The 27,350-nt window shown below is 38.2% G+C and overlaps 1 protein-coding gene across 2 annotated transcripts in view; it reads left to right on the top strand.

Moving 5' to 3' along the window:
* TEX10 (testis expressed 10) overlaps positions 1–27,350 on the top strand; it is a 61,894-nt gene that overhangs the window by 10,716 nt on the left and 23,828 nt on the right. Inside the window, exons 5-10 of one of the 2 annotated variants that reach the window (XM_072852892.1) lie at positions 366–609; positions 2,645–2,757; positions 5,033–5,271; positions 10,526–10,661; positions 16,834–17,006; positions 17,522–17,699. In XM_072852892.1, the coding sequence (XP_072708993.1) occupies positions 366–609; positions 2,645–2,757; positions 5,033–5,271; positions 10,526–10,661; positions 16,834–17,006; positions 17,522–17,699 (1,083 nt within the window). Of the gene's footprint in view, positions 1–365; positions 610–2,644; positions 2,758–5,032; positions 5,272–10,525; positions 10,662–16,830; positions 17,007–17,521; positions 17,700–27,350 lie in introns of both variants that reach the window. The other variant, XM_072852891.1, reaches the window with a different exon arrangement.

The following is a 27,350-nucleotide window of genomic DNA, read 5'->3' as shown; positions in this document are numbered from 1 at the left end:
CCGAGTACAGTGAATTCTTATCTGTTGGTTGAAGGTGATATGATAATGCAAATTATATTTCTCCACTTTATAGACTTTACATATAACAATGGGGAAAGAAATACTGAAATCTAAGAAGTTGTTACAGAAGCACACAAACTTGCAGGGAGACTCGGTAGCAGGTTTGTTGTAGATGGTTTGAACTCCCTTTTTTCCTTACTGAAATAACTAGCAAGAAAGCAAGCAAACATTTAATGTATTAAAAAAGTAATTTTTCCTGTTATTCAGAAAGCAGGAAAGTGATATTGCTCTAATCTGTTTTTAAAGGTGTGATCTTTATCTTTTTTCTTTTTCCTTTTTTTTTTTTTTTGTTTGCTTCTGTTTAGGTCTGTGGCAAGCGTAATGGACAGTGCAGAAAAAGGCCTGTCCTCAGCTGAAAACTTAAAAGGTTTTATTGAGATAATAATTCCATTACTGATTGAGTGCTGGATTGAAGCATCTCCTGCACAATCAGCTCCCATTCTTGGAAACCTTTTGGAATCAGAATCTCAGCAGCTTATGCAGCAAGTGCTTAGTATAATACATTTATTGTGGAAACTCACAAAGCGACATGATGAAACATACAAAATGGTAAGGGAGAAGAGATCTGTGGCATAATAATGATAGTTCATTTTGTTTTGATCGGAAACTAGTGATTTGGTGATTGGAAGTAGTGGAAATATTTTATTTAGAGAGACAAAAAGCCTAGGTTTTGAGTAAAATTTGAGTTTGGATTTTTGTCAAGTCTCTTGCTCTAGAAAAGAATTTCTTGAACTGAGCAATGAGTTCATTGATAGTCTCCAGGAATCCTTTTTGACAGACTGCAGCACAAAAGCTTTTGAAACTGAAACTGGTATTGGAGAAGAGGTTTTGTCTCCCAGATAACCTCTAGAATATAAATTTGAACAAAGTTTAGAATGGAGTTGTTTGTTCCTTGTTCTTATGTGCTGAAACATTTTACGGGGGTGGGGGGTTGGAAATGAACAAACCCTAAACTCTTGGAAAGTTGGCAATAACGGTGGTATGAGATCCTGTAATTGCTTGGTACAGCCTACGTTGTGTCATGATTGGTAGTATCACAAGACATGGAGTCAAAACCTCAATAAGAATTTTGGAAAATATCCTTGAAGTTTTTTTGCCCTAATTATTTTGTCTGTCTTTGACAAATGAATTGCTGGTTTTTGTAACTTTTGCTGTTCTTCCAAAGATTTTGCAAACTGGAAAAAGAAGACTCTTCTCTTTCCATTTTGCCTATTGAGAGTAGTTGGAAGGAATGTCTTGACAGCTGTTTTACCTGGGTATAGGACTGTAGTTCCATTTGCTAAACAAAAACCTACACATAGAATAATTACTGGAAATCATTTGTGGAATCATTCCATTAGATCAGAGTTATCCAGCATTCACAGCCTGAGGGATGGATTCAGTGTGTCTGAACAAAACACACTGTTCCCCTTTCGTCTTTTCTAGAAGGCCTCTTGGAAGCAGGCAGAAAGCGGGCTGTTGGCCAGGTAAATACCTGTGTCAGCCTGGTGCCCCTAGCCTTTTTCTTTAGGTACGGCAGAGCTGCTGCCCTTAGCCACAAGGTGCCTGCATTTTGGTCACACGAAAGGAGTGCTCCTTTATCAAGATGTAGGTGTTTTAGGTACATGCAGTTGCATTATAACCTTAGGATGTTTTGGGGGGAAAAAAAAAATCTGATGTCCATACAACTTTTTGTTTTTTGAGCATATTGTATTTTGGGTAAGATAACTGTTTACCTTAGTTTTCCTTTATAGTCACCTTTATATATGAAACACATTAAAATGGCTCAGTTTGGAAATGGAAGTTTGGCTTGTAAGCCCAAGGGCTATTAAATAAGAAAAAGTGTTTATTAGAGACACTTTGGAAAACCACTATGAATACACCTAGTGGAAACCGATTGATCTTTTGAAGTAGTTTAATGTCATTCTCTGTTCTTAATACTTGAATATCAAAAAGATTATTCTGCCTGACCAACCTGATAGCAGTGCAGGCTTTTTTTGTGATGAGTTCTGCTGGACAGTTGGTGGAATGGTGACCGTGAGTGTCTGCTAACCCACAAAGTAAAATTATTTTTAAATATTGAAAAAAATCCTTTTTCTGTAAGGATGGCCTTTCTACTGGAAAACGTTTTGTGTCATTGGAGTTTGAACTACAAGTACACTAATGATGGGGAAAGGTGAAGGCACTGTCAGAATACATCTTAATGGAAAACTCAGGACAGTCACTGCAAGTAAATCAGAGTTCACTGATTTTAAGTACCCTGATAAATTGATATAAAAGCACTTTCAATTCGCATCTGTAACTCACTTTGTTTAATATTGCATTTACCCACATTAATATGTGCTAAGAAAATATACTGGTCCAGTTTGGATTAAACATTGTCGCTCAGCCTTGACTTACAATTTTACTTCCTTGTTTGTGGACCTTCAGGTTCATGCATAGGACTTCACATTTATGGCTGAAAGTAAATATATATGAAAACTTGCAAACAGAAGCTAAAGTTCCTGTTTTTCATTGATTCCAATAATGGATTTTGGAAGATGATTGCATCGATGTATTTCACATACTACCATGTTTTCTATCTATCATCTGCTTTCCTTAACAGGAGCTATGGCTTCGAATGAATTATCTTGTTGATTTCAAGCACCACTTCATGCGTCATTTTCCTTATTCTTTACAAGAAACAGTAAAGCACAAAAAGAAAGATTCGTACAAAGGGTAAGAATAAAATCAGTGTCATGTTACAGCTTTAAATTTTGTAAGATAAGTGAGACAATGCGAGTCATCTGCTTTAAGCAGTATTAAGTTTTTAATGTTGGAAAAGAAGACTTCTTATTGTGTATTCCATGAAGATCTGTAGAGAAGTTTTTGTAGGAAGGTAGCATTGCTTTGAATTGAGAAGTTTTGGTTGTTCTTTGTAAAAGTATTGTATAGGAAATCATCTGAATAATCTCCAGTAGAAATTAAAATGCTGTCTTAGAAAAATGAAAATATTTTTTTGAATGCTTGATCTGGAATTTGTATATTACTAAATGGTGATTTGTGTTAGTCTGACTAGTTTCATATTTCTGCATGTTTTCTTCAGTTGACTGCTGAATTACATCAAGACATAGTTAAAACATTTTTTTCACCCACATCTACTCTTCTATAGTTGTATTACAGGGATGGATAAATACAGCTAGGAGGGGAGATGGGACACACTGTGCCTGTCCTGTATGGCAAAGCAGTACTGGAGCAGGAGAAGTCAAACACTCACATGTTTCTTCACTATTGATCTGGCAGAGTGGGTGTACCACTTTTGTTCTGGTACAGGCCAGTAGCAGGTTGTCTCCCCTCTCAGCTCCCAGATGTGAGACTATATTCATGCAAAGTCTGTTCTAGAGTCATTCTGCACCATTGCAGTCCATATAAAACACGGGTGTATGAACAGTGGGTATCAGCCGGTGTCTATCTTGGTTTCAAATGCTTGCAAACTGTGCCACTGCAGATTGAGCTGTAGTAGTAGAAGCAGCTCTTTTTACGGTAAGGGTCTACTATGGTGCAGGCATACTTGAGGCTGAAATCCTATTTCATGTTTTGACTGTTGCATTTGCTCTTCCTGTAAGGGCACATAGATCAGAGGTACAGCATAGCTCTTCATTAAATGCTTTCATTTTAGCTAATTCTTACCCATTAAGTTGATAAAGCCAAAAGGTGTTTTGCTTTTCCAGGTTTTGACCTGAACACCCTTCCTCGAAACTGAAAATCTCAGAATTAGTAGTTTATAGATGCTTGTCTTATCTTGTCTTATAGATGACACCCTGACTAACCATACTTCTCTTGATCCTTCTTCACTCTGCTACTAAGTTTTGCCCCATTCTTGCACTTCGAAATAAATATATTGTTGGGTACATGCAGGAGAAAGAATCTGTGAAACTCTTTTTTGTGTTTTTATTTTGACTGTTAATTCAAGACATAAAAATAAAAATAGTTGCTTTTGTTTTCCTTGCTTACCAATATATTGGGTTAAAGGCCTGCATTTGGAAACGTTGCATGGCATTTTGAGGCTTCGTTCCTTCTCCAGTTTGCAAAATGTTGCAGGAATTTACGACAGTACTACTGATAGTGCTGAGTATCTACGTATTCTGAACATGAAAAAGTTATTAGCATTTATGCCACGTGATGTCCACAGGTTGAGATTTATTTGCTCATATCGTAATGGTTGGCTATGAACTGAAGGGTGACTACAGTTATGTTAGCGCAGGTTAAAGTGCTTTTTCTTACTTCGTTTTCACAGCTCTACTTTGTGTTCTGAATGTAGGCATTCATATTGTGCAGCTTTCTGTAGGTAAATGCTGTGATTTTTTTCTTTTGTATACCGTGAGTGACTAATCAGCAAGTAGAGAAGTTCTAGCATTATGTGTCAAGCCGCAATACACTTGATTCCTTTCTTGATATCCCTTAATTTTGCCTTTCAAACCTCTGTAAGGGCAACAGCGTGGTCCTGCAGAATATTGTGATGGTGAAAAATGTGTTTCTGATTCCACATGAGTTTGGAAAAAAAGTACATAAATGGATTTCTCTGTGCTGTTCATGGTGCTTTTTGTCATTGTGTGGTAATAACAAAATCCATGTGATTCCTCACAGAAGAGACTGAAACTAAGGATTAGGTTTTTTTTTAGTCTTCCTTTACTGGTTTCAGTCACCTGAAAGTGCTGCTAGGCTAGAGTAAAAATGTCGAATGGGAGAAGCCAGCCATAGAGATACAATTTAGAGCTTTGGTTGTTGCTGCCACTATAAATACGAAAAATAAACATTTTGGTGGCAGAACATAAATTTTTAAGTATCCAGATGTCAAATATGAAGACTTTTGAAATGCATATTGGCTTTAAAACTTTAACACTTAAAATTTTTTTTCTACATAGTATAATTTCTACCAAAGTAACGTACATTAAAAGGCACAAAATATTTTTTTGAAATTTCTCTCTTTTCTTTTTTCCGCCCTCCCCCTTAGCAACAAGTATTGTATGACATCCTCAAACAGCGTAGACCATCTTTTACTGAACTTAACCTTGTGTGACATAATGGTTTCACTAGCAAGCACTTCAACACTTCAGATGGATTCTGGTTGGCTGGACATGATAAGGAAATTTGTCACAGATACTCTTCAGGATGGCAGCAAGCTGAATAGCAAGCAGGTGAACAGATTGCTTGGTGTGACTTGGAGACTAATGCAAATACAGCAAAACAAAGGTAAGATATGAGTAGTTTCTAAAAAGCAGAATTATGCAGTGACGAAGAGCTTGAGTTAGCATTTTCAGGTCACTTCATCTTATATCCTCAGTTGTTACATCATAATGTATTTTGTCTGTAGAGGTAAATCGAATTTCATGGTCATATTCTTGTGTGTAGCATTGAAAGCCGCTTGATTTTTAGGAATGCTGTTAGATTCATACTGTTGATATGCAAAGTATTAATATATTTGTGTATCTGTTTTCTGTTTTGAATTCTTAAGATATTCTTGTAAATGGGAAGATGAGTTTTCTTCATTAAAAAAATAATTACTAGGATATAGAGATGCATGATACATTGATATTCCAATCCTTATTTAAAATTATTAACATAGCTGGTAGACTCCTTTAAGTACTGTCAGATGACCATTCTAGACCTGTGATGATGTGAAATGCAAAGATAGTTCTGATGGAAGCTGTAGAATATTTTCCAATGTGCTTGATTTGAATCCTTTTCCAAGAGAAAACATTATTTCCAGTTGTGACTTCCAGTTGTGACTTTTTTTTTTTGCTTTTCAAGTACTACTTGGTTGTGTTCCAGATGTGACCTTGGTTGACATGTCTGTTAAGTGATTGATGTAGGACTTCTTTAAGAAAGGAATTTTTCAGTAAGTCTAAAGGTGGCAGGGGTCTATTGTGTCTTACCAGTCTGGTAGAAGTGAATTCCACAGCCACGCAGCCAAGTAGAGTTTATAGAAAATGCTTTGCCCTTAGCAGCAGGTTTCATTGTCAGTGTTGTGAGATTAAAAGATGTCAAATGTCCCTCAAATATATTTTGGCAGTTAGTTGTATCTCCTTCCAAATCCATTTTAATTAGGAATCTGTCTATTCCTATGTTCCTGATGACAAAGATAATAAGTAATCATTACTATCTGCACTCCAAATTTAGCTTCCTCTCGAAGGCAAATAATAGTCCACAGAGATGTGCCTGTTCACCAGCTGAGCTAAGACAGAAGAGTTGCTACTCATGAAAGTAGTTTCCAAACTATTGTTAGACTGTTAAATCAGATACTTCATGCTTTTACTTGTAATGAAACATTGATTTTTCCTTTGTCTAACAAACTTTTACCAGATAGTGGATAATGGCTGGTGTTTTTCTAACCAAAGTGGCCATTTTAGTACAATAATTTTCCTCAGGAATGCAGAAAATAAATAGGCTTAAAAAAAGTTTAAGTGAAATTCCAAAAGATTAATATGTATGGATCTTGTCTGCTGATCCTGTAGAGGTTCAGGAATTTCACTGCAAGTGGGAAATTCTTTATCTCACGAATCTGTATCTGTTTGTGTGGACAATTTATCTCATCCCTTCAAGATAATGCTTGTGTAGTACTAAAAGCCTGACTAGATGTCAGATTAAAATTCATTTACTAGCTGTAGAGGAAATACAGCCTCAACATGCTGGAGGAATGGGCTGACGGTTCAACAAGAAGTGCAAAGTCCTGCACCTGGGGAGAAGCAACCCCATGCATCTGTACGTGCTGGGGGGCTGACCAGCTGGAAAGAAGCTTGACTGAAAAGGACCAGGGGTCCTGATGGACACCAAGTTGAACGTGATCCAGGAATGGGCCCTTGCGGCAAAGAAGGCCAGCGGTGTCCTGGGCTGCATTAGGAGGAGTGTTGACAGCAGGTTGAGGGAGGTGATCTTTCCCATCTGTTCTGCTCTGGTGAGGCCACACCTGGAGTACTGTCCAGTTTTGCGCTCCCCAACACGAGAGACGTGGACATACTGGAGAGAGTCCAGCGAAGGGCCACAAAGAAGAGAAGAGAAGGCTCAGGGGGCATCTCATCAATGTATGTAAATACCTGAAGGGAGAATGCAAAGAAGAGGGAGCCAGGCTCTTTTCAGTGGTGTCCAGTGACAAGACAAGAGGCAACAGGCACAAACTGAAACACAGGAGATGCTGTCTGAACATCAGGAACACCCTTTTTCACTGAGCTGAGCAGTGGCACAGGTTGCCCAGAGAGGTTGTGGAGTCTCCATCCTTGGAGATATTCAGAAGCTGTCTGGACGTGGTCCTGGACAGCCAGATCTAGCTGATCCTGCTTCAGCAGGGGTGTTGGACCAGATGACCTCCAGAGGTCCCTTCCCACCTCAACCATTATGTGATTCTGTGGAAGAAGAAAAGTTTCCTTCCTTGAATTTTTTTTTTTTTGATGGTGCTATAGAAATTCTGAGCTTTATTGTGTCAGATGATACTGCAAAAGATGGTACATACCAAAAATATAACTGTGATTTTTTTAAAACTTATCTGACATGTGAGGTTAAGGGCCTGGAAAGTTATGTCTTCTTTAGAAGACAATGCAAAAGAAAAAATGAACCATTACAATGAAAATTTTTTTAGAACACAATGGAAATCAACAGGGAAAACTTAGATAGAAAAAACAAAGAGCTAATGAACGAGAGATTAAATGAGACCATAGTCAACCTCCTGCACATTATGGCACAAAAGCACGGTGGTATCTTTGCAGTCACATTTTTCAGGGTTGCCTATTTTGAGTAGCTGTTTATGCTGGGGTGAAATGCACCCTTTTTTTGTGGATGCCAGAAGAGCTTTGAGCTGTGATGTGTGAAGATTTCTCTCCATTGTTTAAGATCAGACTCTGGATCTGCTTTCTGTAAGTAGGTGGTCTGCTTCTTTCTTGCATCTCTCAGGTATGACTTTAGCAGCAGCTTGCCTGCTAGTTGTGTGTTTGATAAATTTTCTTCGAGTAATGAAGAGAGCACACTCAGTCACTTCAGAAGGAGGCTTGCCATGTGCTAATTAAAACTGAAATACGTTAAAAATCATGAGGACTTTGGCTGCATTTTGGAAGTCTGTTTAATGTGGACCTTTTAAGTACTAATTTTTAAGAATACATTTTTAAATTGCTTCTGTTTTTTAAACTTGTCTTGTTCATATGAAGCAATCAAATAATAGGACCTGCTGTACTAAATTTGCCATAGAGAGTTATTGGAAGGTGGCTGAACATTGTACACACTAAGAATATTTATTTCTTATTATATTTGTTCAGTTAACAGTTCATGAATTAGCTAAAAACTAGATAAAAGTATAATTGTTATTCAGTTAAGAATAAGCAAGCGTTCTGTTTAAGAAACACTGTCCAAGATGAATCTTCACCTGAAGAGTACGTGAATTGAATAAGTTGATGCTCCTGATGCAATGAAAATAACTGAATAATCTATCTTAGCTAAAATCCATTCTAATATTTGATGTATTTTTCTGTTGACAAATATGTTAGATTTCGACTTCTCAATGGCTCCCTGCATTATGCTTGAGTACGACTGTGTGTCGCAAATGAGTGATTTAGATCGCTTAAAGAATCACCATCAAAGCTATTAGCAAAAGTGGTTTTAATGTGATGTAAAAGCATGACTTAACAAAATTCGATGGCAAGGTTCACTCTGTTACTGTATGGCACAATCATTTGAACAATGATTCAAAGTTACCAAGGCACAAATCAAAGTTACCATACTACAAGGTTATGTGCGATATTGGTCGCTTACCAAAGATCTGTTGTTGGTAAAAGGTCTCTGCTTCGAGGAGCAACCTTGAGAGGTGTCCTAGCTCAAGGGGACATCACCGCCATGCTGCCTAGCAGGCAGAGCTCAAAGAAGGCTCCCTTAGGCTGTCATATTTATGGAATAAAGTGGTTGTCTCATAGTCAAGTGACGTGCAGTGGGAAAGGTATGCATGAAACTCCTTGACCCACAACTAACTTTGTTCCTTGATAAATGAGTCTTGAAAAAGCCACCCGCTATTCATGTGTCAATTGCACAGTCGGTGTTCCAAGCTCATATGCATCGATGCTCACGGCATCACTTGGCTCCTTTGTGGGTTTTCAGAGAACAGATTGAAACCAGAGGAGTTCTTGGCCTGGTCACGGCTTAGGCCTTAAGCTCCTTCGGAGCCTGTAGCAAACTACTGCTAGTTTGGTTAAGGAGTCGAGTGCATGCGTCACACCATGCCATTTCAGGGGCTTTTTATAGTGTGTCTTTTAGTGAGAATCCCTATGTGGTAACTTAAATAAGTTCCCTGATAAGAGTTTTGCTGATGAAGACCAGCCCCTGACTGGATCTGGAATCATTTTTAGTATGGAGCATTCTTGTCTCTGTGGGCAGAAGTAGCTCTGTTCAGTGTGGAACACAAAATTGTATCTGTTTTTGAATACATAACTTACTAAGACTGCTCTGTGCACCTGAATGGAAGAGCAAAGGTTTCCCAGTCTTGGTTTATGAAGATAATGAAATGATTGCTGCTACTTAAGTGTATCTTGACAGAAACGAATTAATCGGGATGCCAAGCTCTTCTGAGGCAAGTTGAGTCAAGGCTCATACCTTTCATGTATCTTTTAACTTTTCAGATGCTTCCCCATTCTTTCCAGGCTTGTCTTCTCTGAATTCAGAGATTTGTATGATTTTTTTTTTCCCACGCTTTGTTAATATTTACATCCAGTGGTTTAATCTGGTTTCCAAAGGAAATGTTTGGTCTGTTTCTCAGTTTACTATAATAACTTCTGCCCTTGCTGGCTGGTTTTAGCCAACTTTGACATAAGGGTAGAAATTTCATACATTGCATTAAGTCTGGTGATAACATATAGCTGACGAGAGCTTCAGAGAAGACAAGGTTGCAGTGTGAGTTTAGCAGTTCTCTTTGTAGTGGCTTGCCAGTGGCCCCTCAAGGTATGTATTTTCTGGTTAGTCAGCAAATGTGATTTGGAGCCAGCTCATTCAAAGACATGGAGAGCTGATAAGGCTGGTGTGTGTGGCAGGGAGAAAGGGATAGTATAGAGAGAGCTGAAGGCACTGTGACAGTGAGGTTTGGGTGAGCACAGGTGAGCAGTAAAAGAGAAGATCTGTGTGAGGTTACTACACTAGGGGAAAAGGATGTGGAAGGTAGCAGTGGAAAGCAGAACTTTATTGGTTCTCAGCTACATCGCAGCCTGTGCACTGTCTTGTCTCCAAGAAGGTCTGAAGTTTTCACTTACATGTAGTCTCTATTTGTGTAGCACTCTCACAAGCTACACAAGAAGGTATTGTTTCAATGGTTTAGAAATCCATCCAGTAGTTGTTTTAAAACATTTTAGTACTTCCCTGTGGAGTTAAATGTAGATAGTTGCATATACAGATTATAGCTCTTCTGTGTCTATGTGTGTGTATGTACAAAATCAGAATATCAAGCAGCACTGCTTCAGGTTTTTATATATTTTCTTTCTAGTGGCAACAGAACCCTTGATAAAAGCAGTATATACGCTATACCAGCAAAGGAATCTCCTCTTTCCTGTTCGTACATTGCTTTTGAAATTTTTTAGCAGAGTTTACCAAAAAGAAGATTTGAGGACTCAAAGAATCAGGTAAAAACCATTTATATATTCTTTCTCATTTCAACATAGTGTATTTATTTCAAAAGTTACAATACTGAATTTCTATGTAGATGTTATAAAACTTCATTCTGAATCTATTTTGGCACTGTGTCACTGGAATTTGAAAGTTTAGGTTCTCTGTGAGTTATGACATTGAGATGTGTATTAGCTTAGTTGTCTTTTTTTCTTAATGTAAGTACTAGGTAGATCTCAATGATTTAAAATTTAACTTGAAGTACATTGCTGCAAGCTCATTGTTACTGACTGTGTGGTAGTCATTAGATGTGTCAAGATTGTGCAGCTATAGCCATGGAGCATTTCCATTACTTCAGCCTGAGGTCATGGACTTGTGACTTAGTGCCTTTGGAGGTTTTGGTAGTGCGTGTAGCCTTTTGTACTTATTTTCTTTTAAGAAAAGTATTATTTTATTGTTTTGGGTGTTTGGTTCTACAGAGACTAGGTTTAAGAAAATATTCTTGTCCTTTTGGGTTCCCAGTTTCATGCATTTGTTAGATATCTGACTTTCTTCAAGTAAGAGGAGATTATTCTCTATATTGCTGTTATTAAACTTTTTCATCATAAGATCTGTCCAAATTGTCTCCAAAGTCTTAACTTTTCCAGAAGGTATTTTTCAGCCAAGTCATCTGGTTCCAGCTATGTAAAATCCTTAAACACAGATCAAGCTGCATTAATCCTACCTTGTTTGAGAACTGCAAAGGGACATAAGATCATACCTCTGATACCTGTTTCTGCTACTAGGTAAAAATCAGACCAGGGCCCCCAGAAGTACTGGTGTCCACTAGCAAAGTCAAGCTTTGGGAAAATTGTTCTCTTCTGCAACTCCTTTGCTTTGTTAAATCTTTTACTGTGGGTAATGCCTGAGTACATGTAATTAGATCTACAGCCAGAAGTATCTAACACTACCCTATGAACGTTCTACAAAGTATAGGTAGTTTGAAAGACAGGAAAAAGGCTAGGGAATATCCCATTTTCCTCCTCTTTTCACCCAGTATGAAAAGATCTTTTTCATACTGACTAATTTCCCCGAGGTTATGTAACCACTGTTTTCTGTGCTTACCTGGAAGTCTTGAGCATCTCATCCAGTTTCATGTGACCATCTGACTATCTAGAAAGCTTTAACTTTCTATCTTTAGATATCACAAATAGCAGTAGTTTTCCTGCTGTCCCTCTTAGTCTTCTACATGGAATTGTGACATTTTTAGTAACAAGAATGAAATCTCAAAAATTCTTTGCAAAAAGGATAATTGCACTTATGTCTGAAAAGACATTTTAAGACGACGTAGTGTTTGTATACTGTACTGATCCATTTCTTTCCTTTAGAAACAAGTGGTTTTTTTCATTTCTTCAAGATGTGGACTGTGCAGTAGATCCTGGATAACATTCATGTTATTCCATTCAGTTTGACGTCATAGTTTCTTCAGCCCTCCTGTGACTGCTCTCATTTTTTTTAATTTTTCTCAGAAGCTTGTCAAGAGCAGTCTAAGAGGAGCAGAATTCATGTTGGAACATTTTCCAAGGACATTGAAGTGAAGCTGTTTATTTTTTAGGTGTATCTGATTCAATGGCTAGGTAGGAGCTTCTGGCCTATTGTTGCCCTGTGAAAGAAAACTTGATTGATTTATTACAAGATTCAGAGTTAATATTTTGGTCTTGATGTTGGTTATCTTCACCCCAATCGCTACACACATATGTGTAGTCGTGTGTATGTATGCATATACAGTGTGTGTGTGTATACACATGCACATATGCATATATATACTGGTAGAGACTTAAAAGGCTATTTAGCGTCACAGCCTGCCTTCAACACTGACCTATGTGAGATGCTATAGGAAGAAGGCAAGAATTACTTTTCTGTGGTATTCTAAGCTTCCAACCATTTGAAGCCTGTACTTCCTCACTGTGCAGAACTTCTGTGTATTAGTATCACTCAGTGGATGTTTTTTCCATGAGCTTTTCTGGTCATTCCTTGGACCGGTCTAAATCAGGAGCAACTGCAGCATCCTCTGGCAAGGACTGACAAAGCTCAGCTATCTGAAGACCAATGTCCTTTTGTTTCTTTTGATCCTGACTCCTTCTAGCTTCATTTGATACCAGCACCCACTTCTTCTGTGGGAAGGGAAAGCAAACGTTTTATTCCCATCCACCATTTTCATGTTAAGTGATTTGAGTCTTCTGTTGAGCCTACCTCTAACTCACCCACTTCAGTTGTCTCTCCTCCAGGCTTTTCCTACCATTAAACACAAGCTGTCTATGCAAGACCCTTCCCTCTTATATCATGGATACTAAGTTTCCTTAAAAAGTTTTTGGTGAAGGACTTCGTCAGGTCTTTTGAAAATTAAATAATTTTTATCATTGTTATGATACTCTTGTTGACACCTTCAAAGACCTACTTTGAACTTCTTGATTTACACTCAGCAGCTTCTTTCATGTAATCATCACTTTAGTAGTAAGCTGATGAAATGCTTTTGGTTTATAAATGATACTTGATTTGATAAGCCAGGGTGTCATGGAAATTGTAGCCCACGAAATATAGGATTTGTCTATAAGGTGGTTCAGTTTGAGCTAGAAGGGATAAATAAAAGCAGATCTATAATGGATGTGGTCAAGTTTTAAAGCTCAGCACCAAAGACGTTTAAAGGAAGGAAAAAACCTAATTAGTGAAGTTTCCTGAAGTATAAACAGGCCAATTGATTGGAATGGGGAAGGAGGTCTGGAGAATCAGGTCATAAATACAAATGAAGATTTGTCTTAGACGAGGGAAGAGGTCGTCCAAGTTTTTTGCTGTTTCCTGACCAGCTTTTAGGGAGTGTTTATGGTAAACAGCACTTACAGAGAATAGGAAAAAAGGAATTGATAAGCAGACTGGTTTAATTCCTGTTTTTCTGACAAGCAGGTTAGAAATAGCAATTCCTAAACGTCAAGCTGAATTATTTTTTTCATAGAATGTGAAAATAGCAAAAGCTTCTTAACCATCACACTATAGAATAAGGGAAGAAGTGGGTCTGAAATTAGGATGAATTTAGATTGTCCTTCAATATAAATAATATTGTGTCACATTTTTCAATAAAGATTAGTATAATTAGTGTCAAACACAAGGGATGGCCAGAGTCCTCAGATATGGAAACAACAGTGCTGTAAACAAAATTGAGTTGAATGCTGTCAAATTAATGCAAAAGAGAAGGATTAGGTAAATTTTATTCCAGAGACTTGAGAGAACTGGTATGTGAAAATGCAGATAGTAAGAACTTTTGACTATTACCTTTAAAGGCAGGTAATGCAATCTGGATTTGGTATAAAAGATGGCATCTCACTTAAAGAATAGGAATGTGTACAGTGGGATGCAGTACATAGGTGACAACAGTGGGAGTGGTAAAACTGGAGAGTCTGCTAATACTGTTCATCAGAGCTCACTTGGAGCTAAACTTCATGTTATCGTTAGTGCCTGGCACACAAAGCAGGAGCGTGCCAATAGAAACTTTCTGGTGACATATAGTTCAGAAGCTTTACCTGAACAGACGAAATGAGAAATAAACCAGAAGAATTGGATTACCTGAGGGAATGGTAAAAGAGGGAAGAGGTGTATTTGTACAAAACAAAAATTGGTGCACTTAGCAACTAATAGGATTTTTTTTAATGTAAAATTCAACCAGGCAGTTGCAAACAATAGTCCTGTGATTGATCTTTCTCCTTCTATGTGCTACCTGTGTACTAAGGTTGTGGAAAACAAGCAAGTGTAATTTTTAGAGATACTAAAGTGTAGCAGAAGATACATGGAAGTATTATAATGTTTGAACAAGATCATTTGATACCTCATTCAGTTGACTTTATTTGTAGTTACTTATGCCCAAGAAGGCCCAAATTGTAAGAGCTGCAGGGGCAACCTAAGCTATAGATTCCTTCTACTGATGTTTAAATTCACTTAAACACCTCAGTTGTGCTTGCTTGAGGCTGTGGATAAAGTCAGTAGAAATCTAGATGTTCCAGAAAGACAAAAAAGATCTTATGTAAAGAAAAGCCTCTTTAAATTTAGCAAGTGAAGAATCTGATCAGCTGAATGTAGTGAAATCTGTGGCCCAGATGGGTATGCAGAGAGGCTGAAAAAGTTGTCTCGTGAAAGTGAGGCCATTGTTTGTCATATGTGAAAAAACCATGGTGACTCCAGGAGGTTCTGTGTGACTGGAGAAAGACTGTTATTAAGCGATCTTGAAGAGAATCTGGGGAATTTCAGGCTGATGAGCCTCTTGGCTCAGTCCTTGGAAAGATCATGCAGCCTCTTGGCTTGGAATTAATTTCTGAACACATAAGGGACAAGCAGGTAATCAGGAGGAAGGTGGGATGTATGGAAGAGCAAATCATGCTTTACCAGCACGATAATCTTCTGTGACGAATGCCTGGCTGCATGGACAAGGGGAGAGTGTTTGGCACAGTACACTTTCTTAATACCTTGCTTGCTGAGCTGCAGCAATAGTAAAAAAAGGAACTGGGGTTGACAGTATATGCCAAGCTGAATGTAAGTTAACAGTGCATTCCCACCATGAGTGTAAGGCAAACAGCCGTGGGTTGCATTAGGAGGAACATGGCCAGCAGATTGACTAAAATTCCTGTCTGTCTGTGGTCAGTACTGGTGAGGCCATACCTGTAATGCTGTGTCTGGCTTTGGCAGGAGCAAATTGGTAGTTTAGTGGAGCCGTAATGTGAAAGCTAACCTTGAGGGCTCAACCATTAAATTTTGAAGTAGAGAGCTTGATGTGCAGTTCTGCTTTAAAAAGTCACGGTAGAAAGTTTATCTCTTGACATTTATGTCAAGTTTCCTTTTCTAATTGCTAATCCTGCAAATTCAACTAAATTATTCTTCCAGTTGTCCCTTATGCTTCCTTTCTATTGTGTTTTCTACATTTGGAGTGTGCAGCTTAGTAATTAGCTGTGTTGATGTTCAGGGGAAAATAAATTACTGTATTAGCTCTGGATGGCTTGTGCACAGAGTAAGGATTTGGTTCGGTCCCTGAAGTTCTCGGTGTAGTTTTGAATATACGGAGGTAGAAGATCTATTAAGAAACTCTTAAAGGCACCTTTAGGAGAGCCATGTTTGAAGTAATTTGCCTGTGTGCCATAGGAATTCGGTGGTAAAACTATCAATGGGATTCAGGAATCCTTACTTTAATTAGTGTGAACTATTAAATTGCACTTCAAAAATTTAAAATTTACTTTAGAATTTGGAAAGACCTACCTGAAAACCTTCATTACAAATAATTCAGTGCTTACTCTTTATAAGTAATACAAAGAGAAATATAATAAAATTAAAAAAGGGAAAACAGTAGTCTCTAATCACCCAAGTTAATTTCTTCAGAGAAAAAGAAATAAATATAGAATGTGTTTTGAACACCTTTGTTTACATTTTTAAATATAATTTTTAATATAGTTGTCTTTTAAAAAAAAAAAAAAAATCATTGCTCCTGGTTAAGAAATGAAACTATGCCTGAAAAACAAAAAAGGGGTTTGGATCTTGGGGGAGGGGAGGGGGGCCAGGGGGAGAAACTTGATTATGGTTGACGTAAATAGTTTATTTACTGTAGCAGTTGAACAGGGAAAGTAAACCAGTTATCAACTCCTGTTTAAAGCAACCAGTTCTAGTTTTTCATTCTGCTTTAAGATGTATCTGAATTGTCAAGCAAGACATCAGCAAAGGTGTAACTGAATTTAAAAGTCTAGTGTAAAGGGTAGTAGCTTGATTGGGGGGTTCAGTATTATTCAGGGTGTAGTAATCCCGTGGCTTTTTAGCCTGACTCGTAACTCATTAAATATAAACTGATTAATGATAAATGGGAAGGTTGCTTTGCCAGCATACAGTTAGTTCATACAAATACTTTCTGAAAGAGTTGAAAATACACAGTGCAAAGCCTATGGATCAAATAAATATTTCTGATGTAACCCTAGTAGCACACCAGTGTGCTCAGATCTTCTGGTGAAATATTCTCAGCAAATCACAGTATTGCAGTTTATTGTCATTTAATTGAACCTGACATTAAAGCAACTTAGTCAAGACTGGAAAGAGTAAGTTTGTGGGGTTTTTGTTGTTTTGTTGTCTTGTTTTTTGTTTTGTTTTTTTTCCTCCCTCAACTAATTTTCCCTCTTCCTTTAGAAGTCGAAGTAAAGTTTTATCTCGTTGGTTGGCTGGCTTACCTCAGCAGCTTGCCCTGCTTGGCTTGAGAAACCCTGAGCTTTCAAATCAGCTGATTGATATCATTCATTCTGCTGCTTCTCGTTCGAACAAGGAATTATTACAAAGTTTACAAGCCACTGCTGCTCGAATATATGGTAAGACTTTTACACTACAGCATGATGAATTTTGCCCATAACTTGGCAGGGAAGTTGTAATACGTGGAAAATACTGGTGTTTCCTATGTGAATGTAAAATCCTATGTGTGTGGGGTAGGGGTGGAGATTGGTTCAGTCCCTTATAATAAAGGTTAAAATGAACTATGTGTGTCGTTTCCTAAAGGCTAGTAAAAAGGATTAAAATCTGTTGTTCAAGTTAGCAGAACTTGAATCTGATAGACTAGAAGCTGCGTTTTTTGTGAAACCTGTGTGTCTTTGTGAATCTTCTCCTATTTTTCTCCCCCCCCCCCCGTTAGTTATATTGTCCGCCCTTCAGCAAGTGCTGTAGGCTCTTAACTAAATAAGAGTAGTTAGGGAAGAGGGAGGGGTCACCGCAGGATTCTCGCGGTGTTTTGCATGAGGTGCTTATGCCGTGGCGTTGTTCGAGAGTTTTTGCAAGAGGTTTTTGCGTATGGCAATGTCAGGACGGTGATTCCCTGTCCGTGTGCCGGCAGATCCGCTAGATGGCACCCTGGTCCTGCTGCCGGCGGAGGCCCAGCGGCGGCTGGTGCAGCTGGTGTACTTCCTGCCCTGCCTGCCCGCCAGCCTGCTCGCCTGCCTCAGCCGCTGCTGCATCATGGGCAGGATGTCCTCCGAGCTGGCGGCCACGCTCATCGGGATACTGCACATGAGGTACGACGGTGAACGTGCGCTTTAGCTGGCTGGTTTAAAAAAAGAATAAGTGCGAACGTTTATTCCTTAAGCATAAGCCTTGTTACTCGTCTACGCACGAAAAAATCAATATAGCGTGCAAGAATTGGCATCGTGGAGAACGTTAACGCTTCCGTCAAACCTTAATCCTAGCCCTTCACTTTGACTTTGTCCTTACACTGACTGAGCTGCTCCAGTGCTTGATAACAAAATCGTATCAGTTACCTGTCAGGCTACACGTTATTGAGCGCCTTCTACCCAGAACGTCATCACCGGTGGCCTTTGTTCTGCCACTGATTGCAGCTTTTTCTCCTAAATACTTTGACCTGACACAGTTTGTAGTGAAAAATAACCAACCAGCATGTATTCTCATGTTCTACTTTGTTTCAGATTTTTAAAACTCACTCTTCCTATAATTACCATGCTTAAATAGCCAATTCATAGTTGCTAGGCAAATGTCTTGTTAGAAATTATTCATGCTCTTGTTGCTTTTCTCCTGGCTTGAAAGAGGGTAAGTTTGCCTGTGAAGTCAGAGGGAGAGGCTGCTATTCCACTCAAGTGAGTGGAAGGCTTGCTGGGATTTCACAAGGGTATTTTTGCTTTGCTGCTTCTGAAAAAATACCCTTGCTTTTCTCCACTGCTCAGTATTGTTGGAGCTCGGATAAATAAACAGGAATTAAGCTTATATGAATTATGCTTAAAGTTATTTTTCTTTCTTAATGCTTTTTGGAACTTAAACGTGTTTTTATTAAAATATAACACAACACAATGTACTGTCAAACACAGACCTGTTCATATTAGCTGTGTGAATAAGGTGACTAATGTATGAAGTGATGGTAATGAAATTTATAATATTTTTTATATATATATATAATGCAGTACCACTATAAAAATGAAATTCTGTCTAGTTTTGGGAAGGTGGACCTCAAATCTTATTTTTTAAAAAAAGTTCTCTGCCATATATTAGAAATCCAGTGGCAAACCATAACCAATTCAAAGGCAGTCACTGTAAGAACTAAAGTCAGTAATAAGCACTGAGGTGCTTATTTTGTTGTTAGGTCTTACCAGATTTTCAGTGTGGGAGATTTTTATAATAATAATATAGCTGTTTTCTAAAGATTATCAGAAAGCTGCAGGTGGGCTGTGGGCATTTGATCCTTTTTGGCCGAAGATGCAAGAGGCAGCCGGAGGGTGGTGTTCTTACCAAAAGTAGGTTACATCCTGACAACAAAGGAGGAGGAGCAACTTCTCATTTTTCAGAGGTGCAAAGAAAGTCTTTTGATTTTAACTTATGGCATTTGGAACATGTTTTAAACTAAGTTGGATTCAAAGATTGTGGATTATCTACCGAAGAATTCAATCTGAAAGAACTAGGTGGAAAAAGAAAGTACTGACATAGTTATACTAGTGCAGTTTCTTTTATTGATAAGCCCTAACAGTCCTTCTTTCTGGAAGATTGCAAGTTCTGATGAAACTTGGAAAAGAGATATTACTCTTGATTGAGCGAGCATTGTTTTTTCTTTGATAAGGCTGTTCCCACTTCATTGAGAGGAATCAGTATTAAAAACAGGAACTTTATCAGTTTTCTTTAGAAACACATCTGAAAATAATGCAAATCCTTGGAAAGATTAAAACAAGTCTTTTATAGACAAAGTGATTGCAACAGCATTGAAAATACATTCTCACCTATATAGCTAACTTAAAAACTTGTACAAGTTTTAAAGGGCTTATGGATGACACTTTTTAGCTGTGTCTGAGTTTCTTAATATATAGGTGAAATCTATTCTGTGAAAGACTACTTTTTTTTTTTCTTATCATCACAACCGTAGACTTTTTTACCCTAAAAATGTCATCCTAGGATGCCTTCAAGTATTGGAGAACCAAGACTATGTCAGAAATGTTAGTGGCTGCTGAGGTGGATGTCCAAAAAAAAAAAAAAAGTTACTTTGGCAACTTAAGCATGCAAAGATAGGGAGATAAGTAACAATTAATATTAATTTCTCAATAACAGAAGAGTCTGATGTATCTTTTTCCTTGGAAAATAAGTTGTACAGTTAACGAAACAGTAGGAGGTTTTCTAGATATGAATCTTAGCTGGGCTTTACGAGCTTTATAACCTGTCATTGCACACAGCATACATGAACTAATTTTCCATCTCTTATCAGAAAAGTCAGGCTGGATTATTGTGTTGGGTTTTATGGCTTGGTTTTAGATAATAATATGGACAAAGTGGGTTGAGTTTAAAGGAGAGCAGACAAAGAACAATAGTCTGTAAATTGTGATAATGGGGAATGACTGACAAATTGGCATTGTTAGGCAAATAAGGCTGGGAAGGAGGGGGAACCATGTGTGTAAATGGCTGTTAGAAAGGAATGGGAGAATGCAGTTTTAGCAGGATTAGAAATACAGACCTTAAATGTTCAGAAAAACCTTTGGTTTGAGTGCTAGCAAAATTTTCTAAAAGCAGAGATACATACTGGAATAGGCTGTGTAGGAGGGGGCGGTATATACTTCACTGGAGGGTCCTAAAATCAGGTTGGACAAAAGTATATCATGGATGGCAGAGGTAGAGCCTTGAAGGAAGTAGAGGAACTAGGTAACTTCTGGTAATCATTTACAGCTCTTGTGATGCTCGGTGTTAAACATGCAAGTTTTTTGAAATGAATGGTACTATAACAAAATGTATATAATGGCACAGTTCTGTGCCACAATCTGGTTCATGGGACACTTTCTGTAGTTTTAGATTATGATAGTTTTGTGTAGAGAAACTGATACAAATCAGTCAATGGGGAAGTGTCCTTTATGAGTAAAATCGATGTTGTCAGTAGATGGCACTGTTTTTCTTCCAATACATTCATATTCTGTTTGGTGAGGGGGAAGTTTTTATAAATTTCTTTTCTTCTATGCAACCTGCTTATCTGTCATGCTTTAAATAGATTGCATTCAGGAGTGTCAGAGGCTCACTGCTGTATTTGCTAATTGTTCTTAATTTCTTTAAAAGCCTTTATTTCCGCATTATTCTTGACTGGCAGAGCATGTACGTTTTTACATGCATTTGAGAATGCACATACGTACCCATGTATATTTGCCAGAGATAAGGTACGTTAAGGTGGATTTGATGAGAGTACATATGGATGATAATAGTACTGTTGCAGTTATTCTAGGAACAATCATTATAAACTCAAGGAACTCGTAGCTTTTTTGTGTGTGTGTAAACTATAAAAGTAGATAGTAAATGTATGCACATGGCTTAAACCACAGCCCTGTGATATCAGGCAGTAACATTAAATTATAATTATTGCGTGTTAACTTTTAGAATTTTTGTTGATTAGAAATGAATTTTGAAGACATTTAATAGTTTCCACTTCTTATTTTTGCAGTGGTGAAATGAATAGCCAGGTGGTCTGCAGGAGCCCATTAAGTGAGCCGTGGTTGGCTCCGTGTGCTGAGAAAGAAGATCATGTTGACAGTATTTCTATATATAATGGGAAGGTTTCTGAGCCTAGGAGGGTGATTATCTATACTGTTAAATTATTAGGATGGTTCCTGTCATGCTTTTGGTCTATATTCACTAAAGCTTTACCAGTTAGCACAGGCAAGGACCATTCTGAAAAGAAAGCTGAAATGCAGCCACCCGATTTTGGATGTGGTATGAACATGGCCAGATTTACACTAATTGATCTCTGTGCCAATGAACAGATGCTGCTGTTTGGGTCACTGGGACAGCTACAGCTCTGGTGAGTGTCAGGTGAAACTGAGGGAGAGAAAGTGGTGTCTTGGCTTAATTTTGCTGCTGTTCTCCTCCAATGTCTGCCTCGTGCCTACTGTGTGGGACCCAAGATGTAAGTAACTTAAATAAATCCAGGCAAGTAGGGTTCTGAGAGATGGAAGCATGCCAGGGTTTTGGGGTATAAATCTTTCTCCCCACTCCTGTTCATACACAAACAGGTGAGGAAAGGCGTGGAGTGACATGAGCGAACAATCTGTGACTTCAGACTGAGAGAAATGAGAGGTAGTGGCTTCTTGGAAGGAGATAACTTCTCTGAGTCGGCCTCTGATTTAAGCCTCTGATGAGCTTAAATTTACGGAGACAAATGGAAGGGTGTGGGAAGTATTTTAGAAAGTCTTTGCATTGAATCTACTGGATGGATTTTTCTGTGGTCTTTAGGTGGTGCTACTTAGATTAATATATTGAGATGAACCATTCGTCTTGATGCAGCGTGCCACATTTCTAAAAGAATTGACTTCAATATTTATTTTAAATTATTTATTTGAATAACTGGTAAATAATCACATAGTAGTTCTCTGCTAATTAAAGATGAATGGTTTAAGTGTTGGGTGGGAATATGTAACGTTTGGCATGAGTGGAACTTTGGTTTGAAATTCCAGTCTTAGCTTCATTTCGACAGTGGAGTTCTGGTGATTTCTTGCAGTTGTGGATATGGACAGGTAGACAATTCTCTCCAGGAAGTGAAGAAATGTATTAATAGGTGGTGATCTGGTAGGGACTAAGGTCATAAACTTTAGCAGTATTATAGATAGAGCAGAAAAGAATTTTTGGTGTAATCCCTCTACGCCTGCTTTCTACATTTGTAGGGCGGATGGGCTACTTCAGAATGGTTTTTAAAGGACTAGTGAGGCATATGCTTATTTTTTGAGTACTTTTTGGAAAACTGGCTTTGAGGCAAATCTTTTCATCAAATATGGAAATGTATTAAATGTTGTAAACTCACCTTCTTGTATATGGTAGATCATCTTGTTTGTCTAACAGAAGGGAGGTCTGCTGTTTACATACCAAAATCTGTGCTGTAACAGTTGCAGAGGAACACCATTTGTTAGGCTCAATGTTTTTGTTTGCTACTTCTTAGTGACTTTGTGGTGATTGAATGGCAGATATTGTTGCAAACACATTTCTCTTTTTTCCTTCCCTTTTGTATAAGGTAGGATACTTAAGATGATTAATATATAATCTGAGCAATTACTGTGATGTATTCTATTCTATGAAATATGGATTAAGAAATGCAGATTATGAGATTGTGATCAAATATATAAACTAGGAAGTTAGATTGCTGACTTTACGGGAAAAGTTCTCTGTCCTCTTAACATGTCTTGAGGTACAAATAAGGAGAACCTATTCAGTGTAATTACATAAATGCCATTTATTTATGTGCATTATTTATGCATAATAGTTATGATTTTTTTTAGAACTTTTTATCCTTTGGAACAGTGTGTCTGGAAGTTATTTAGAGAATTGGACAGATAATATTTCACTGCCTAGATAAAAAACAATGGGAGTTAATTTATGGCATTTCTTTCTTGAAGTAGGGTGCCCATAAATGAGCTCTCCAATGGCTTCAAACAGCCATTTCTTATTCTTGTGGGGCTCTTTCCCTGCTGGGGTCTCGCAAAGAGGAGTTGTTTCTGTTGCTGTAGAAAAGGAGAAGGGTGAGGACTGTATAAATAAAAGCTGAGTGCTCTCTCCCAGCAAGACATAAATTGTGTGGGAGTTCCTAGTCTTCACAGATTTGAGATAACTCTGGGGGTAACTTGCATTCTGCTTGTCGTGACTGTAAATGGACTCTTTCCTTAAGAGGTAGTGCCTTTAAAATATTCTGTTGCTTTCCAGACAATAATGAGGGAGCTCAGCTGGCATCTTATCAAGTAGCCAGGCATGCTTGTTGGTTCCTGCTATCCTCAGGAATCTGGTGCTTAGAAAGAACTGGGATGGACATTTTAACATCTGTTTGGTATAAGGTGTAAAATTCTGTCTCTCCAAATATATTACCCAGAGATGTTTTAGGGTCATAATAGAGTGTAAAGTTTTCTGTAGATATTTCCTTTGTACATAAATATGACTTTATTTAGTCATCCTCGTTATGTGATCTGCAGCCTTTGACAGTATAGCTTGAGAAGGCAAAGTGAGAATGCAGAATGTAGGTAAGAAAGACCCTATGTGCTACTTCATTAAATACTTACTGAATGCATTATTGTAGACAAGGAAAAGAAAAACATTGTAGTCCCAAAAAGTATTTGCAAGCTGGAGGGAACCTGGAGAAGATATTGTAACCCATTATTGTGAATAACAACATTGATAGAGCAATTGAATATAGTAATTCTCATACAAATGAAGTGTAGAAAAGATTTCGGGACAGTGTATTTTCTTTTAAAAAAGGAAGACATACTTAAAATTTTACCAAAATAAGCTAAGTTCTTATTAAAAAAAAAAAGAGAAAAAACACTTTCAGGTCATTACAAATGGTACAATGGAAAGTCAATTCAATACACCTTGGAGACTAAGTCAAAGCATACATGTATAGGAAGGTGTAGTAATTATGAATGGGTTGCTAAGAAAAATGTAAGAATAGTAAGGTCTGTGTTCACTGAAGTGCTTTTTCTGGCTATATTTTCACACCCCTCAATTGAGAAACAAAAATGAAGGAGGAAAGTATTAAAAAGGTAACAAAAATGCTTAAGGGACTATTGAATATAAACTAAAAATAAGAGTGTGCTTTCAAAATGCTGGCATTTCCCAGACTGGGTGCCACTGAGGATGAAGGGTAAAAGATTGATCTGTTTTCCTTGCTGCAGGATCGGAAAGGATCCATAGTTCTTGAGAATCGGATCCTGGGGTGGGTTATGGTGCATTCCTTCATCCACATCTGGTCAGCAAATTTCCTTTTCCTTGCTCACTGTTATGTAAAGGTCTAGGATTTGAGAGAGGGAGAAGGCTAAGCTTGTGTTTAAGGACACAGCCCCCTAAATTTGTCCCCAGGTGGGTAGTTGTAGTTTGATATTCCTAACCAAGGGGAAAAGAATTATGTTGCTGCACTTACAATTGCACCAGTCAGTAAATGCCGTTTGCTTATTAGTGAATGTTTCTCCCGATTTGTGCTCTCGTTTATAATGCGTAAGCAATTCTTTTCTTCAGACAACCTTTGCAACCATGGAGCAAATGAGTAGCTGACAGGCTTACTTTTAACAATGCATATCTCAAATTGTTGTTTTCTTAAAGTAGGTTTCATATTTTTCCCCAAATCCCTGGTAATTCCTTGCAGATGTTTTTTGTATTTTGCCACATCTTCAAATGGAAACACTTGATCCTTCAAAAGAGATAATGAAAGTTAAAACAAAAAACGTGCACTAACAAACCATTGCCTACATATGGTAACCTGTTAGAGGACAAGGAAGACAAAGACTCTTCACTTGTTCTCAGAGCTTATGTTCAGGACCTGTGCTACCTGGAGCTAAGCTGGTGTGAATGGTGAGATGGGTACAGGGTTGGAGAAGTATTCAAAGATTCAAATTTTTTTTTTAATTTAAACAGTTTCAACATCAGTTTGTGACAATCTTGGTTTCCTGTCTCTTCAGGAACTGGCATGAAAACTGAGAGTGCTGATCCTTGTTAAAAGTGTAACATGAAACTGATTTGATTAAGTTGATGCAGGAACCTGAGTTTATACTTTATTGCAGTTGCAAGCGGTTGCATTTCAATTTGACAGAAATTATTTTTCATTAAAGCTAAACAGGAATAAACTATGCCAAAGCTGAGATAAATATTGGCACAGGGCTTTTTAGTGTTTTAAAATAACATATTTTAAGGTAGTGCAAGTACATGTCTACTGGGGGAAAATGTTTTATATTTTTCTTCCATAAAGGTACAACAGTCCTAATATGGTACTTGCACGTGGTTTTGCTCCTTCCAGTGTATATTGCTGTTATACACACACAGTTCCTGAGAATGAGAACATAGGAGTGTTTGGGATGTGTTGTAACATACTTGCCAAGCTCTCCAGAATAGCTAATTCCATTATTGTTCCATTACCTCATATTTGTCAGGTGTTTTTACATGTAAGCACCATTTTAAATGGTTGTCAGACAGTGCTGGTGCTAGTTAGGCAGCTAGCTAGGTGTCTATATAAAACATGAGACGTTCATAACAATCCTGGAGGAGGCTGGCTGGAAGACATATCTGTACAATGTTGTCCTAGCGTGGTTTTATTCAGCCGAGCAGTGTTTCTGGGCTCAGACAGTGACCCCTGAGCAGTGTGCTGAAGAATTTGAATGGAGTCCTCTTAGCTCTAGAGAAAGATGCTGCAGTATCTCTGTGGAAGTCTCCTGTTCCTGATGAGTACTGATCAGTAGCTGAGCAGTTTTGTCTTGATAGATAAACTCTGGGCCAATATTAGACTTGCTGTGTTGAGAGGCCATAGATGGCACAGATCATAAAAATAGGAAGCTGAAAGAAAGAGGAAACCTTTTCTTTACCTCCTTTCTGTGGCTCAGTAAAGACTTTTTCTCAACACAGTGCCTGGTTGATCACAGTGGAAGATTTGCAAGTGGCAAGGGGTATTGTCCTACACATCTGTGGTCCTGGGTTGTGCAGGAAAATTCAGCCATGTTTCATGCAGTGGAAACAACTTCTTTATGATCCTTGGCTGCAGTGTGATTATTCTGGCTATTGTGGAAGAACCACTTTACTCTGCATCTCATATTTCCAAGGCCTTAACTGAACTGGATAGGCAAAAAGAGCTGCTCAGCCCTATCCTGATGAGCTGCAGAACAACAGAATGTGCATCTGGAGGGTGGGGGTGTGTCATCTTCAGACTGTAGGTAGATGAACTGACTGAATAGCTTTGGCAAGAAAAAAAAAAAGGGTAGACTTGATTAGCTGCATGCTGCTATGCTAAGTACTTTGGTATACTAAATAATGTGAATGTTGGTAGTGGACTTTATCCTCTCTCTTTCTGGATTGTTCCCGAATAGGCTGTACAGCCCAGTGCCAGCACAGATCTCGTGAACCTCCAGTGATGTCTGTCTTCCACTGTATGAGCTGATCGGTTAGTTCTACCCACCATTTCCTACCTTTAAACCAATTATCTCTTGATGTAAGGACTTTTGTTCCTACACTGTGGCTGCTTCATTTTCTGGAATTCTTTTTCCTAAGTATTATAGGGTCTTCCATATTCATGTGCACGTACCCCTTAAGAAGATTTTTAAGAGATATGTAAGGCAAAAGTTCTTTTTTCAGAAACCATTCTGTCTGTTCCCAAGCACGACATAGGTATTCACATGTCAGCTAATTTTATCCATCATTATAGTGTGTATTCATTTGCCTAGTGCAGTCATTAAAGTTACAGACCTTAGTTATGGGAACTTATTTTTAAAAACAAAACCCAAAAAACCCCTTGAAAACATCACCACATTTGCACTCCACAGCCTGTGGGGTGACAGGGAAGTTCTCAGATGGCAGGTTGCTCACAGCTGCTAGTAGTTCAGTTCATCCTTGCCTTCCCTTGGAGCTCCTTTGCATGGTGAACACCATCTCATCCTCATAATTCCCTTCTGTTTTGTTGGGTTCCATAATATGTTGTGCAGCTGCTTGAAGTTACAACAGGTCTTCTTGAAGAGTCATTCTGGGATGGGAACTGGCACATTTTCTTCTCTAATGATCAGAGGTGGGCAGAATTCCTGTAGCTTCTGTCCTATAGCCTTATCTTGCCTGAGTGCCGCTCTCATGCGCAGGTTGTCTGCTGGATGTGCAGAATCTTGGGAAGTTTTCTGCTCCTGTTGTGTTTGAAGGACAATTTATTATTAGTATCTCAGTGGATAAAGCACTTGCTGAGGACGCAGAAA

Source organism: Ciconia boyciana, chromosome 2 (assembly GCF_034638445.1).
Source record: "Ciconia boyciana chromosome 2, ASM3463844v1, whole genome shotgun sequence".
In the NCBI taxonomy this organism is placed as follows: Eukaryota; Metazoa; Chordata; class Aves; order Ciconiiformes; family Ciconiidae; genus Ciconia; species Ciconia boyciana.
Note: the sequence above shows the minus strand (reverse complement) of the source record. Positions and strands in the feature narration are given on the sequence as shown.